The following is a 16378-nucleotide window of genomic DNA, read 5'->3' as shown; positions in this document are numbered from 1 at the left end:
CATTTAATATACACAAACACAGATTTTATAAATACGCACATTAATTCCAGAGATACAGAAAATGTACCTTTCACAACAGTAAAGCTCCATACTGTAATCAATTATAAAGGCAGCACTATACTTCAACAATCATGTATACTATATAGAAGTAATTGCATGGCTATACCTGAACTTATATTTGTCAAAGGTACTTTGGGAAAGGAATATAAAGGAGGTACTTATTACAGAAACAGGAGGTTCTATTACAGACTCATAGGGTTACACTTGGACACAGAAAAGAAAACTGTAATATCATTAGAGAAATAAATAACACTGGGAAACATATTATAGAGACATACTGTACAAATACAGACTGAAAACAAAAGTTTCTGACGATGGTAAAGTCTAAAGGTTCCTGCAGAAAATTATCAAGATTTTAGACTCAATCTTGTGAAGAGTACAGAAATACATTTTACACAGTGAGTACAAGTTACTTCACTTTAAAAATAAGTAAAAAAAAAAAAAAAAAAAAAAGAAAAAAGAAAAGGAAGAGGTGGGAATGATCATCACTCAACACATCCAGAAGGTAGACAGAAATTCCAGAAGTAAAACAATTACACTGAAGGCTTCAGGTTAAAAAGCAAAACAAAACAAAACAAACCCCCCCAACAAACAAAAATCCACCACCACCATGGCGCAAGGAAAATCACCAGACCTAAAGAGACTTAGAAATAAATAAAGACAACTGAACGGAAACACTAGAAGATCAGGCTAAGCTGACAGAATTGCTCACCAACTGCAGTTTCACTAATACACTGTTAAGATAGGGAGCTATTCTTTCACTGTGATCTTAACTTCAAGGCAGCATTTCTACACGTGCCCATTCTCTACACGTGTAGCTCTACAAAACTACATTCCAAATGTGGGAGACAATAACAAGCAGAGAAAAATTCAAAAAGACAGAATGTAATTAGTATATGGCCCTTTCTAAACACCATCAAACAAATACCTTTTAGAAACAACCAGAAACCTTTAAGATTATTGGAAAGAATTATTCTACAACCACCAGCTGTTGAAAAAAATTAAAAGAAAGTTAAGTATATATTCAAAAAACAACTGCCAAGAGCACAAGAGAAAGTGAAGAAATTAATTACATATGACAAGAACCTCATGCATCTTAAGAAAAAATAATAAATAGGCTAAGTCCTTCTCCCTTTTGGGATTGTGGCCCTATTCCCAAGTCTTACACAGAGATGGCCCATTATGTCCAGATTTATTTCAACCAGAATGGGCACAAAATTCCTAGAAGTAGTTCCAGGATTGATGCTTGATTCACCATTGATTATGTACAGCACAAATCAAGTTCCAGCGTTTCTTCCACACAATTAATTAGGAGTCCTGGGATCTATTTCCAGTTATGGAAATAAAGCAAAATTTTACTTTGAAAAGTAATAATCACTATAACCCTAAATTCCTGTTTATAAATTAAGACAAAGTGTTTAGCTTAGGTATATTATTAACAGTTTATTGATATCTGTAAAGCATTCCAAATTTCACAAATGGAGAGTAGCATAGAAAAGGCAAGCAGCCAACCCCCATGGAAGTCAACAGAAAATAGAAGCTATATCTTTATTTTTCTACAACTCAAACCATAACTATTTCCCATATGTACAGTTCTGAAGGCGGTATCCATAAGTCTGAAAAAGCCAGACTTTTTTTATGATAAAGGAGATTTCAAAAAAATCAAAAGTAACTGTACTTGAAAAAGAAGGTGCGCATTTTGCAGTTCTCGGTTAGTCAAGAGTCTTGTGGAGTCGGTAGGATTTTTTATTATTTAGGAAATTCAGCATTTGACCTATAGATAGGATTTGTAAGAAAAGCTTATAATAAAATCTCAACTATAGGGAAATAATATAATGATCAAAAGCAAACAGCAAATGAAAAGAGATTTTCCCTTTTTGACTATGCAATGCTCTTTTGTTGCCACTACAGCAATCTTTAATGCCATGGAAACTATCTGATAAATGTATTAGAAGCTAAATAAATTTCTTAATATTGAGGTAGCAAAGCAATTGGTATTGTTGACAGAGAACTTCTGTTCTGAGTGCCTATTTTAAGGAAGAAAAATTATCTAAAAATAAAAATCATACTTTGAGATCTTTTAGACAAAAATATACAACAGTTTTAGAAAACCTGAAAGTAAACTACACTAATTATATTAGAACATTAGAAAACATGGGAGGATGATAGGAAGAAATAGGCACACCCTGAAATTAAAAAACTGGGATACCTTGATTTAAAATTTAAAAACAGTCTTACTTTTGGATGGTTTGCTTTACCTAACTTAAGTATTTTTAATGAAGGCGAGGGGGATGGGAAGAATACTGTGAATTACATGCAAGTTTTCTGTCCAATTTCTCAAGATGCTAAACATGTATTCATAAGGCATATGATCTTTTTAGTCATCTGTATGTATGTCTTCATCCTCTGGACACTCCCCTACCATTACAGATACTGGCAGAAACACAAATGAACTCCCCCTTCCCCTTTTACAGGTAATACTGAAAGTGCTCTGTTTCCACGTGTCCAGTACTACAATATACTTTTTTCCAACCAACTGCTTTCTAACACTGCACTCCTACCAATCGACCTCTAGAGACTTCTAAGTAAAAAGAGTATCTATACAAAATGAAAGTAAAATAACCCTCCAATAAATAATACACCTATCCAATGCACACACAATACTATCTCCCTCTACAGAACAAGCATGATTTGAGGCATGCCACGAACTTGGTTCTGGGCAAACAAACCTGGGCTGCGTTTGACTAAGGCACAGAAGTGGAAGTTCTCATTCCCAGAAAAGGGCCCTTCACCAGGACTGCTCTGCCACAAACCAGTTACCTAGGGGACCTGCCAGCCTTGATGATACCAATAGCCTCTTTAAAAGTAAAGCCAAAATCAAAAGCCATAACGCACTGCAAGATACACCAAGCAAGAACCTGCAAGATACACCAGGCAAGAACATGCAAATATTTAAAAATGCATGTGAGACTGAAACATACATAAGAGTACGTATATTGAAAATGCAGGACAATTGTATCACAACTCCCACATGCACTTCTTGTCCCATTCCTCTACACTTGAAACAAAGGAGAAAAGTCTGGTTTTAAATTGTTATATTGGATGTTAGTCATATTAAAAAAGATAATTCCAAATTAGATTTAGTCACAACGCAATAAATAAAAATATAATTAAATTAGCAGAAAAGTTAAGTCTTTACTGTAGGCAAACAGAGCAGCTTTTTGGCTTGTGGCTTTTGACTACAATCAGCCCAACAGACCCTCAGAAGGCACATCTTATTTTCTAAATACATTAAATGTTTGTTTACAAGAAGGTACAATACACACACTTCTGTTAATTAAAAAAACAAAACAAAAAAACCCAACAGTAACAACTTAATTTCTCTATACTTTTTTTTCTAGAATAAGCAATACTGAAAATGCCAGTTCTTCTTATTACATTTCCTAAATAGCAGGTTATCCTTCAGATTTGCACATAGCACCAAAACATACTGTCTCTTCTATTTTTCTTTCCTGAAACGTTTTTATTACCAAATGAACAACAACAACACTGACTTATCTGTTTTTGCAATACAGGCATGTATGTTCACAGAAGGCAACAGACTGCATTAAAACACTACCAAAACAAGCCATTTCACTATATATGACTCTGCCCCTAGGGAAAGGAATGAGAGCAGATAAGATGTGACAGATGTGTAGTCACGTCACTTAATACACTACTGGAAGGTGCTCAAATCATTATGGTGACAGGCATAGTATAAAAACTTGCAAAGAAGGGACTAAGCATTTATCTAGTTTTCTGCATACATGATTCCTGTAATCGAAGAAGATACTGAAGTCCATAAAAGTGCTGTTTGAGAGAAGGCAGCCTGCAAATGTCAATATGCAATACAGTTATTAAAAAAAAGGGGGGGGGGGGGGGGGGAGGAGCATAGCATGTATGTTTTTGCCAGCAAAACCCCTCCATCATGAATATGAAATATGTCTAAGCTTGAATTCGAAGTCTGTCCTCTAAAAATTTCCTGTACTGAAATATTTCTGAGAAGGTTTAATTAAACTTGAAATTTATCCAAAACAAGAAGTTTATTTAAATTTAGCAACTGTAAATCTCCAAACTTATTTCATTTTTCTGAGACTTTCAAAAGCTATTTTGCTGAAATCTCTTCTCTGTTTTACTTTGAAAGACCCAAACAATGAGGATAAAATTGGAAATCACATGGTTACTGGACTGAAGTAATAGGACTAGTCACTTGTTTGAAGATAAGTGTAAAGCTGAGTTTAAAAAATTAGGACTTTCAGGCAATTGGCCAAGAAAAGTATGAAAAATGCAGGAGAAAACTGTTTCCTCACTTCTTTCAGGTTCAATAATCCTCAATGTTACAAATATTAATGTAGGTCAAGAATATTTCCAAACAGTAGCATGATTTTTAACTGCCAGTGTCCCTTCAGCAGGGACCAGTACCACTGCTGTTTCAGATAGACTGTTAGGCCCAAATCCTGCAAATTAATCTGCACAGGTAGATCCCTGTGCCTCTGGGAATCCGCATTAAGTCAAAGAGGGAAAACTAACTCACAGGATCAGATCCTTAATTTGAAGCTGGACCACTGTAACTCATTATGACACTAATCATAAATGTCTCACCAATACTCTCTGCTCCCCATCTGTTTGTTTTATCTTATTATAGTTTTATATCTCAATCCACAGGACTAGCTACAGTAGTCAAATTAAGCACCTGCATATGCCTATGTTTCTGCAAGACCAGGTCCTCAGACAAAAGCACATTTTTCTTATACTTGTGCATATGCCTAGTTTATTCCCTAAATGGGACTACACAATAGAATGAAATAATTGTAACATCAATATCTTCATTTATACAAATACAAATCTCAATGTTTTCCAGTAACCTAGCCATTTAAGCCAAAGGATAAACTCCATTCACCTTCTGAAGTGTAGCAACTAGTATTTTCAAAGGAAATGACCTGCATATCAAAAATGACCTGCAAAAGTATAAAACTGGGCTTTAAAATTATTCTAAAGGAGCATTTGCTTCTTTACCATACCGTCACAAAACAATGAGAAAAATACATTAAATAATACTCATTGCAGACTACAAAGTCAAATCCACTGGCACCAACAGACCCTAAATTGAGAAACACTGAAGTGGGGGGAGCATTCTGGCACAGCATCACTCCAGGCCTCCTGCTCTTCCACTCTCGTCTATGCTTCCAGGTCGGTCACTGTCAGGCACAATGCCGTGGGGATAGATGGACCTTTCTTTTGACCCAGTATGGCCATCTGTGCATTCTTACAGGTATCCCACAGAAAGAAGCCCCAAATATTTTAATGACAACTCCACTAGAACTAATCATAGAATCCTATTTTTAATAAAATTAAAAGACACACATTAAGGTGTGAGTTTTTTGTGGGGGTTGGGGTTTTTTTTTTGGTAACTTCTCTCTTCTTATGAAGAAGTGGGGTTAAGAACTAAACTAAAGTGCAATTACACATTTATTACATATTTCAATACTCTGATTAACAAATTTGTCAAACAGGTAGAGGAGGGAATGTGGGAAATATACTTGCCCACAAAGCAAAAATGGGACAGACATAATATTAAACCTATTAATCTTGCTATTTTCCAGAATTATCAGCACCAAACATGCTTATTTTTTATTTTCACTACTTATAGCAGAAAAGAAGAATAGCAACAAAAAAACCCTCAAAACTAAATAAACCATTTGAGAATTCAGTGTAAAAGAAACACTTCTGAAGGCAATTCCCCCTTCCTCACCAGACAAGACATAATTCTGAGAGGTGCTTTTTGGGCCCTGGATTTGTACTGAAATTCAGTGACAACTGGGATTTAGGGGAAGCATTCAAGATATTACAGAGATATTGGCATCCTTTCAAGAGTAGTATGCTGGATCATAATTTTATTTCCAAAATTAGAGGTTAAATCTGCCAGCAGAAACTCAACCGGAGCTGGGATACGCAGGCTCTCAAAACAGTAGTGTCTTGCCTAAGACCTGACTGGCAGCATCTTTCCTCTTGAGAAGCTGCAGCTCATGGGACCTCTCGATTTCAAAACCCAGCAGAAGCCAGGAGCTGGGAGCTACCCATTCACAAATGGTATGAGAGGGGGTCCCATCTCCCCACTAACACCTTGCTGTAGGGCATTCAAAATAAGCCTGTGGGGTGCATTTGGCACTACTGTTGCAAGTTGCAGACCCACACGTCAAGGAAAGATACTAAAAACCAGTTTCCCTCTGCTCACAAGTCAATTTACCCTTACCAGAATTATTGTTCATTTATGTCAACTGTTGAGGATTCACAAACTAAAAACTCATACATACCCTGAGTGCCTTGAAAATTCAAGTCACGGTACGGGTTAACATTAGCATTTAAAACTTTCAAAAGTATTGCAAACAATTACCACACCCTCAAGTCACAGATAAAATATTTTGTAGAGCTTAAATACATACATTTCTGGCATGAAACATTTCTCATTGCTGGCAAAATTTCCCTGCAATTTCTGGCAATAGAATACTTTGGGTTTAGAAGTTGGCTGTAGAGTAAAATTGTTTTATTTATTAAAAATCATTCTTGATCTTACCTTTTAGCAGAGGCAGGGGAGTTAACTCGATAGGCTTGCCCTGAGACCTAAACTGGGAGGAGCTTTGTGACCTCTTCTGTCTGGCTTTTCTGACGGACTTCCGAGAAAATCCGTCTACTTTATCCACTGATGGAGGAGTAGTTGGTGCTGAGGACATATCCCTACTGAAGGAAAACAAATGTTACAAACATATTCCAAATGGATGAAATGGGTAAAGATTAACCTAAATTTTCCAAAAATCTTCTTTCTGCACCACTCTCCTGCTGACTACTCAGCCAGGTAGACTGTTAAGAGAGCTAACCCACCAATATACGTACAAATTGTATGGAATAAACTTAATGGAACAGTGTAATAATTCTTCTCACTCGCTTTTTTTATCTGTGTCTCCCATTTGCCAAAAATCCTGCAACAGGAAAAATTCAGACCTAATGCTGACATCATTACATCAACAGAACTTCATACACCTGTCGACTTGACATAGGATTGTAGCCTTAAACTATACATTCTTTGGGACAAAGTAATTTCAACTCATTCTGCAAAGGACCATGCATGCTAAAGAATAGGTACACAACAAGGTACAAATGCTTTTTTGGCATTAAAGTCATCAATATGCACAGCAGAAAAAAAATAGGACAGAAGAAAAATTCAGTTTATTTGCCACACCTACGTACAAGATTTTATAGAAATTTAAGAAAGTATAGCAAAAAGTACTGCTATGTTTCACAATTTCACTAACACTGACAAATTTTACATATTACTTCTTTATTCTCCATTTTAGAAATACTCAGTTATTTTCTTGTGAGTCTCTTTACACATAGTTATTCCACGTTCTGGCACTTCTGTAAGAATAGCAGTGTGGTAGCCATAACCGTTCTAAGGGCATAAGCCAGACAAGGTTTGCAGGGAGAGGCAGAGAGCCAAAAAAGGTTTCTGCAAGCAAAAGTTTGTTTGTTTCCCAACTCTATCAGCTGGTCTAAGAAATAAGCATTGCTTCTTCCTATAAAGCTCGCCTTGGTAGTACTCCTATAGCTGATTCCATACTACTAAGAAATACCAAAAGGAAACATTCAAACAGTGAATTAATCCATCCAACTACTGTATTTACCACTCTTGTCCTGTCTGTTAAAAAGGCCCATCACATCTTGGTGAAATACATGAGTAATACTTAAGGGAAACGAGATAGGAGGAATTTAGGCCTACATATTTCAAGCAGCTCTGTGTACAGTTAACTTCACCAGCATGTGCACCTCTACAGAAATCAACAGAACTATCTGCATTAATAACACGATCATTAACAAGAGCAGCTCTGTTGATTTCAGTAAGGCTACACACTCGTGCAAAGTTAAGCATCGGCATAAGCATTTGCAGGATCAGGGTCTTAGAACGTGTCCTTGGAAAGCATTACTCATCCTCAATGTCTGTTGACTTCAATTACCAAAGTGACTCGTATGCTAAAAGAAGTTGATTCCACAATATAGAGAACACTTTTGAGTACTTATTTTATTAAAATATTTGGTTATTCATACGCTTCATAAATTATTAAATCCATTGAAACAAACATTATTTGGGTTTGTCTTTTACAAGAAAAGCTGTAGAAAGTATGATTTATTGCAACAGTGTAAACAAGTTCCAAAAGATAAGAACTATTTAATGCAAAATTACATATAGGTGCACTAAATCTACCAAAAATGGAAGTATAAACTCCATAGCTTCTTCGAGGAAGCATGTGCAGCACCCAGAAGATGAACTATGCAGCTGACATTACAATAATGAAAAAACCTTATTCCATCGTTTTGATTCTCCTGAGGTATTCTTTCACTACGAACTTATGCTTTCTAAATATAATACACTATCAGCAACATGAACCTGTACCTTAAACTGGTCTTGTTTATCATCTGGGGGGGGGGGGAAATGCCACCATCACCAGGGCATTCAGGCCCCAGCCAAGATTAATAAATAAAAAAGTCAGATAAACTGGAATAGAATGGCCTGTACTTTAGCAACCCACTTCTAAGATGTCAACAGTCCGCCAAAAACCATACAAACACAAAGTTACCTGTTACATAAACCAAATTCTGGAAATATCAGCAAAAATATATTTTTAAAACCTGAATTGGTTGGCCCTATTTCATCTCATCAAAAAGATTCACCTCCTCATCACGTGCATCATTAAAGTGTAACCATTTCTGCAAAACGTTTGCACGCTCTCTCAAAATTAAATTACCACAAAAAATTAATAATCATGGACAGGGACTAAAGTAGATCACTTAAACTGCAGGATCATTGTGTCAGCAAGAAGCTTTACTGACACTTCTCTGCTGTAAATTTAGTAACAGTTTCCCTAACCTGCTTTATAAATTATTAAAATCTAATTCTAATTCAACAAGACTACATCCAGCCTAACAACCTTACAGTAAACACTGATCTTTTTTTCATCTCTCCAAATGAACACTGGCTCCCCTGAATACACTATCACAGCGAAACACACTGTTTCAGCGAACAGTGGGGGAAAAAAAAAGCCCGAGATTATTTATTGTGTGCGAGTGGGAAAGCTGCAAACCCAGCCACTGCTTCTTGTTTCCTTCAGCAGGGGATCCTATTTTATTCCCGAAGTATTTTGGTAAATACGAAGCCACGCACATCGATCTGCTGGTCCCCGGGGGGGAGGGGGGTGTAATGCACGGAGAGGCGAGTGGACGTGAAAATACCGACGGATACCACCGGGGAAGGGAGCCAGAGGCTCGCTCCGCGCCCGGGAAAGCAGAGGTGTAATTAGCTGCCTCCCGCCTGCTGCTATCGGCTGTCATTTCCAGAAGGGAGCCGCGGAGCACCGCAGCTGGAACATGTCCTCCCCGCAGCTCCCCGCGCCTCCTCACCGCCGCCCGGCCCCCCCCGCCTCGGCCCGCCCGCGCCTCCTCCCCGCACCGCCGCCGCCTCGCCGCTCCCCCGCGGGCCGGCGCGGAGGGATGGAGTTACCTTGACCCTCCTGGTAGAGAAGCCGGAGACGGGAGGGAGGCGGCGGCGGCGTGAGCCGGGCTTGGCGGAGCGCGGCCGATGCCTGGCGGCGGCGGCCCGAGTGTGGTACGCGCCGGGCTCGGTCCCTGCCGCGGCGGCGGCGGCGGCGCAGGAGCCTGTAGGCCTCGGCGGCGTTGGCGGCCTCCCCAGCGCAGGGCGGCGTTGGCGGCGGGTTCAGGAGCGGGCGGCTGCTCGGGCTCCGCTCAGTCCCATGCACTCGGCGCGGCCCCCTGCCTGCGATGGCTGCTGCCTCACTCACATTCCCGGCGGAGCCCTGCGGAGGGGCCCTGAGAAGGCGGGGGGGGCGCGGGGGAGCCGAGTGCGGGCCGAGCCGAGGGGGAGCGGCGGGCGCGGTGCGGGCGGCCGGGGGGGGCAGGCCAGGCGGGCGGCGCGGCGGTGCTGCGAGGGGAGGGAAGGCCTCTTCCGCCAGCGGCTGGCTCAGGTGAGAGGGGGGGTCCCGGTGGGCGTCGGGGTCGCGCTCCGGGTCGCTCCTATTGTCACTCTCAGCGGGCTCCGGCCATGGCACTCACTCACACACACTCACTCACTCACAACCGAGCGTGCTGCCACCGCCCCCCGGCCCGCGGCCCGCCCCCCGCGCCCGCCCACTGGAGCCTGCCGCCGGGACGCGCCGCCTCATTGGCGCCCGCCGCCGCCGCCGGGACAGCCGGGAAAGGGGAGCGCTGCCGGGGGAGGAGGCGGTGCCGGCCGGGGCGGCGCGCAGCGGCATCAGCGGCGGCGAGCGGCTCGCCATCGCCATCGCTCTTGCCCTTCTCGTCCCTCTGCGGGCCGGGGGGGGAGGCGGACGAGCGCCCGCCGCCGCCGGAGCGAGGCCCGTCGGCTGAGGTAAAAAACCCTGATGGTGCTGAGGTAAAACCCTGATGGTGCTGAGGTAAAGTCCCCGGCCCGCCACACCGGGCCCTCTTAGGGGGGCACAGAGCCCCCTTCCCGGGGAGGGCTGTGGGCGGGAGGTGCCTCCCTCCGGCCCACCGTGGGGCCCTGGGGCCGGCCTGGCTGTGCGAGAGGCCGCGGGGCCGCCGGAGGGACCGAACCGCTTCAGGCACGGCCCGCAGTTTCCTTATTTTGCTCTGTAATGAGAGCCGGGAAGCAGTGGCTTACTTCTCGACGACAGGGTTCCTGCAGCCCTGCACCCCTTACCCTTGGGTTTCTTTAGCCAGTGTATGATTGTTGTCTGAATTTTTTAAAGTGTATTTCTATGTATAGCGGCCAGCACAACGAGTGCTTGTAAATAGTATTGTTAAATATCATAAATCCCTTGCTTAAATGTATTTACCTGATGGCTTGGTGTTTGGTGGTTGGGGTTTTTTTTTTCCCCAAAATACAATTAAGGTTGTTAATATGACTATTGTGTTTGAAAATACTATCCACTGTTTCCCCTGTATTTCTGACAGAAAAAAAAAAAAGAGTCATATGAGCAGCAGTCCTCCTGTGTTGATATGACCAAAATCCTCTGAGGTACAGTAATTTTTTTAGGAAATGAGCTCAAGGGCAGTTTGAGACCTGGTTGCTTTGATGGGTCAGTCACGTCCCCCCTGTTTGTGCAGGTAGTGAGTGCCTGAACCCTCTGAACATTACTAATCCTACAAAGGATACCTAGTTTTGGTCCCACTCAGCTTATCCTCCAGGTATGTGAGCACCAGTGTTGGCATAACGGAGGAGGTGGGACTGTGGCAGACTCGATTTAGAGTGATTTAAGCTGTTGTGAAACTACTTTCAAAATTGTTAATTTTCAGCCAGGTAAGTTCCCTGGTCCAGCTCACATTGAGGAACCTGGAACACTAGTTAAAATAAAAGCTCACTGCTACTGAAGTATAACTGTAATGGACGTGAACAGTTTCGCCTCTCGTCCTGCCTCTTGCATATCTTAAGAAATATGTCTCCCCTAAATTTTTCTACCTATAGACTAAGCAATTCCACTTCATTTCAATCCTTCTTTGTGTGTCACAGTTTTAAACCTCTCAAGATGTTTATTTCTTCTCCCTGTGTTGTCTCAAAATCATTCACATGTTTTTTGAACTGCAGCACCCAAGACTGGACACAGTACTACAATTAAGACCTCAGCAACCCCAGCATCTGCTGTCATGCCTGTCACAGACTACATTCCTGTTTACACATGCCAATACAAATACTTTTGAGTCAGTATGATCTATTCACAATTTTGCTGACCTGTTTTACCCCCATATCCATTTCTGCTGACCTACCAAGCCAGTTATTTCTCCCTCAAGTAGACAGTAATGCTACCTGAGAAATTATTTACTGCAACAGCCCTAATGCTATCCCTTCATTTTTATTGCTGGACAGATGGACAATCAAGCAGTCAAGACATCTTTTAAAATAAAATTCCTCATGATTTTAAGTCAGAAGACCGTAGAATTTGTCATCCTTTGTAAATCAATTGCGAAAATACAACTTAAGTAAGATCGAACTGTGCCACAGTTACAGAATGGTTGTGTAACTCTATATTTAGAATAGAGATTTCTACATATTTGTAAATATTTAAAACTTTAAATTCACTTAAACCCAACCAACTAAAATAATCTAAATGCAAGCAAGGGTTGTTAACAAAGAATGTAGGTCGGGGGGGTTTTATACCAATGTAAGGTAGAATTTGGCAAAAACAGTGCAACTTCGTGTTGCCCCTATCAGTGAGGGACAGAACCTGCAGGTGCACATGTTTTGCTTTGTTATATGTACTGAATTCTGTTAGTTGTGTTTGTCGGTGACATACTTTAATTCTCAGATTTATTCACTGTCCTGCGTGCTGCTTTTGATCTGGCCTGAACAGTGCAATGAGCAGCTCATAAAGTTATTGATAGCAGACTGCAAAAGGGAAGTTCTAGCATAGGCTGATGGCTAGATTGGCTTTTTAGGTGAAGCTGAGCGTGACATTTTATATGGTTGTACTTTGGTCTTCCCAGTATGAAATAAAATCCATCTTTGTAAAACACTAGAAGTCTAAAACTGAAGCATGTGATGTGGGTATTTATTAAAATAACTGCCATAGAAGGGATAAAAATCAAGACGGCTGTCCAAGTCCACTGTCCTGTCCTGGAGTTTTTTACTTTTCATTCTGTTTTTGTATAATAGCTATAGAATTAGCTCTTCAGTATAGCTGAACAAGTTGGTAAATAATGCATTCAGCTAGTTTTTCTTATAAGAAAAAAGGTATAATCATGTGATATGTGTTGTCCGTTTTGATTGTGTAAAGCATTTTACGATGTGTTTTTTATCAGGTGATTTTTGCATGGTCACAATTCGAGAAAAATACAGGCTTTATCAGTGAATAAACAGAAATCTCACCTTTTCTTTATCACTTGGCCGGCAGAGTTTACAGAGTTGTCTTCCATTTTATTTCCAGGCTGCTTTCTTTTTTCTACTTTGGTCTGTAAAGTCTCCATCTGTAAGGAGATTTAAGACCACAACATGAGAGATGAATGTAGAACTGCTAATATTTCAAAGGGGCACTGTTACTTGTCCTTCTAGTCTCTGTTTAGTCTGTATTTTGTAAAAATTGATACTTTAAAAATGATTACATGAATCCCAAGCAGAGATGGAGAAGAAATAAGTACTACAGGTGTTTTATAGATGTGTATTTGTTTATATATGTGTTTGTATAAATATCTATAATATCAATTTGCAAGAATAAAAATTAACTGTCATCAGATAAAGTTCACATAACCAACATCTCACATGCAAGTGTGTAGGCATATATATAAAAATATGCATGCATTCAATACCTGCAACCCTTCCTGAAGATCTACAAGCAATAATAAGTTCTTTTGATCAGTATTTCTCCACTGCTATCAAAGGCACAAGGCAAGCCTCTCCTTTTTAAAAGTTATACTGCCTTACTGTCCTACAAAAGGGATTTCCAAAAATAGTTTAGAAAGGAATTTTCAGGGCCAGCTCCTCACCAGTTAAGCACTGTCCTTTTTAGCACCCAAACAGTCAGAACAGCGGTCAAGAGTCCTCCAAAACAGAGATTTTGTGCCAGTGACTCAGATTTGTGCTGCTTCACCTTTTTTTGTGTGACTGAAGTTCCACTATAGACCATCTGTTATGGCCACCCAGGCAGGAATACGGAGCTTGCATCCACATTGGCATTCTGCTCTTTATGTAGCAGCTTATCAAACAGGATTGCTACGTAGATAGCACTGTGGAAGTCCTGCTCCATTGAGTGATGAACATAAATGGATCTAGCTGGAGCTTGTAAATGTTTTGCGTTGCACATCTGACATGTATTTGTCTACAGTAAGGGTCACATAATGTTCCATAAAGGATCTCCTATGTGTCAAAAGGAGCATTATCAGGGGTACCATGGGATTAGTTCAGATACTCCCTGTTCCAATACTAGTAAGCAAGAAAAGACTTGATCTCCCCAGAGAACTAATTATTCAGACCAGCAGGAAAAAGACCAGAAAGAGAAAGCGTTATGGAGGAAGCAGCAGTGCTGTTTGAAGAGGCAAATCAGCATGCAAACAAGGCTTTTCTGATACATCTTTTAACAAAAATGAACACAGTGGAATACCACATCAAAGTAACTGTCCTGCTCCATCAATTTGATTGAAACAGCACAATCTGAGATTTTTTTGTTTACTTTTGAATCAAATTCATGTGTAACAAAAAAACAGTCTATTTAGTCTGTTTACCCTGCAGTTGACTTCTGATTCATGTTTTACGTTTTGGGGAAGAATGGCCAACTTTGGGGCAACATTTATAATCGCAGTACCAAGTTTCTGTAATAATAAGCAAGTGCTTATGACGTTTTGCCTACCACTCCTCTTTGTATCAGCTATGCGATAACACTGTCAGTGCCCTCAGGAGCTGAATTCCTGATGCATGTGTGGGGTAAGGATTTTAGGGTCATAGACACAACTACCCGAATGGGAACTAATTCTTCCTCTCTGTTTATAGACACTGCGTCATTTGAAGTCTGTTTCTGTAGTCAACATGGCAAGATAAGTAGGAGCTTGCTCGCCTCTGCAGCTGGCTAGCTGCCTCCTCCTAGCACAACACTGCTTTCACTTATTCCCCAATTCACTTTTTTGTTCTTATTTTGTTCCCCTCCCCCAGCATCTTAACTTGCCTTCAGGGCCCAGGCGCTGCTTTAAGCCTAGTTTTCTGAATTTTTTGTTAACTTTCCTTCGCTGCCTGTTTACCCGTGCCTTCTTTGGGCTTTGCGATGTGTTCCTCAGCCAACCTCCTCTCTCCAACTGTCACTCCCCAACTGCCTCTGAAGGTTCCAGCACTCCCCCCCTTCTCTCCTGGGGCTGCCTCTGCAGCCTGAAACTACGCCTGGAAACAGAGGCACACGTGTTACGTGGTCCCCTGTGCCGCTGGGGTATGGCTGAATCCCAAGTGAAACGAGGTCTGCTTCCGTTTCTTCGCTTTGTGATCAAGTCTCCTCGTTTCAGTTCTCTCTGCATTTAATGCATTATAAGCCAATGTATATGCTGTTATGATCTCCCGGGATAAAGCCATCCCTTCAGAAGAGCACCCTTTACTGTGGCCCAACTTCCTACATCATCACACCCCAAAATGGATTTTAAAATGAGTAAAATACCAGTGTGTGGTTAAGGTGTCCAGGAGTGCTCTAAGTGTATGAACCACTGCTCTCATAGCGCTTCCCACACCCCCAGTGAAGTACCTACCAGCTCCCTCCCAACCTTGGTGCATCTCTCATGGTTATAGCAGCAGTTGACAAAACACTTGAGATTTTCCCCATGTACAGAGTAGGCTGAGATAGAGATACCTTGTTCTCTTTGTTATAAAAGAGAGCAATCAAGTATTCGTGTTGTATTTTTTTCAACTTGCTTTATCTTCTTCATCTCATGGTACAGCTTTAACCTATTAGATACTTTTAAATTTAAAGTTTTCAAATTATGGCAAATGAAAGTGTTCTTCTGTAGTCTGTCACTCAGCTCAGCATTGTAGGGAATGCTTAACATCAGGGGGAGTCTTAAAGCACTTAAATTAGTTTAAAATTTAAATCCTAGTGGGTTCCAAAGCTTGTGGTACAAAGCTGGGCAGAGGAAAGGCTGTACAGGTGCCAAGGGCACTTCCACAGAGCTTTTGAACAACTTGTTAAGAGACATCAGGAACACAGCCACTTGGAAAGAAGTGGCTGAGTGTTAGTCACAAGTCTAAACACAAATCCTCCTGGGAGTCTGCTGCATGAGCAGGAGTGCCCTTGTGCTGAGCAAAACAAAGTAGTCCCCTCTACATCCACCATAAGCGGGGGTTAGCCATAAGCAGTAGGGGCACAAGCCAGTCAGCGCTGCTGTCTGTTCCCTGGCTGGTGGATACAGCAGTAGAGACATTCTTGTAGGGAAGCACTGGAAAGGAATCTGTATGAATACTGCTGAGATAGGAAGGACAGGAAAAGAAAGGTTGTAAGAGCATTTTCTAAAATCTTCCCAGATCCGCTGTCGGGGTTAAACAAATAGGATAATTTCACCACTGAGAAAATTATGTGAATAAGGAGGCTTGTAGTTCTTTCATGACCCTGTACAGGAGTTACAGATACCCTACAAATGAGTAGTAAGAAAGGACTTCACATGAGACAGGAACTGGACTTGAAATTCAAAAGCTATGAATCCTAGAAAAAGACAGAAATGGATTAGATTTAGACAGAAAATAGCAAAGAAACACCTAAACAGTCTCCTGACT

General features: G+C 41.2%; 1 protein-coding gene across 3 annotated transcripts in view; it reads right to left on the bottom strand.

The window, feature by feature from the left end:
• PPP2R5E (protein phosphatase 2 regulatory subunit B'epsilon) overlaps positions 1-9995 on the bottom strand; it is a 76317-nt gene extending 66322 nt beyond the window's left edge. For 2 of the 3 annotated variants that reach the window (XM_072864111.1, XM_072864113.1), the window contains exons 1-2: positions 9650-9995; positions 6674-6837 (exon numbers count right to left, since the gene is read on the bottom strand). In XM_072864111.1, coding sequence (XP_072720212.1) covers positions 6674-6830 — 157 coding nt within the window. In that variant the 5' untranslated portion in view covers positions 6831-6837; positions 9650-9995. The remainder of the gene's footprint in view (positions 1-6673; positions 6838-9649) is intronic. The other variant, XM_072864112.1, reaches the window with a different exon arrangement.
• Between the last annotated feature and the right edge of the window lie 6383 nt (positions 9996-16378).

The sequence above is a fragment of the Ciconia boyciana genome, chromosome 6, assembly GCF_034638445.1.
Source record: "Ciconia boyciana chromosome 6, ASM3463844v1, whole genome shotgun sequence".
In the NCBI taxonomy this organism is placed as follows: domain Eukaryota; kingdom Metazoa; phylum Chordata; class Aves; order Ciconiiformes; family Ciconiidae; genus Ciconia; species Ciconia boyciana.
This window is presented reverse-complemented; position numbering and strand designations above follow the sequence as displayed.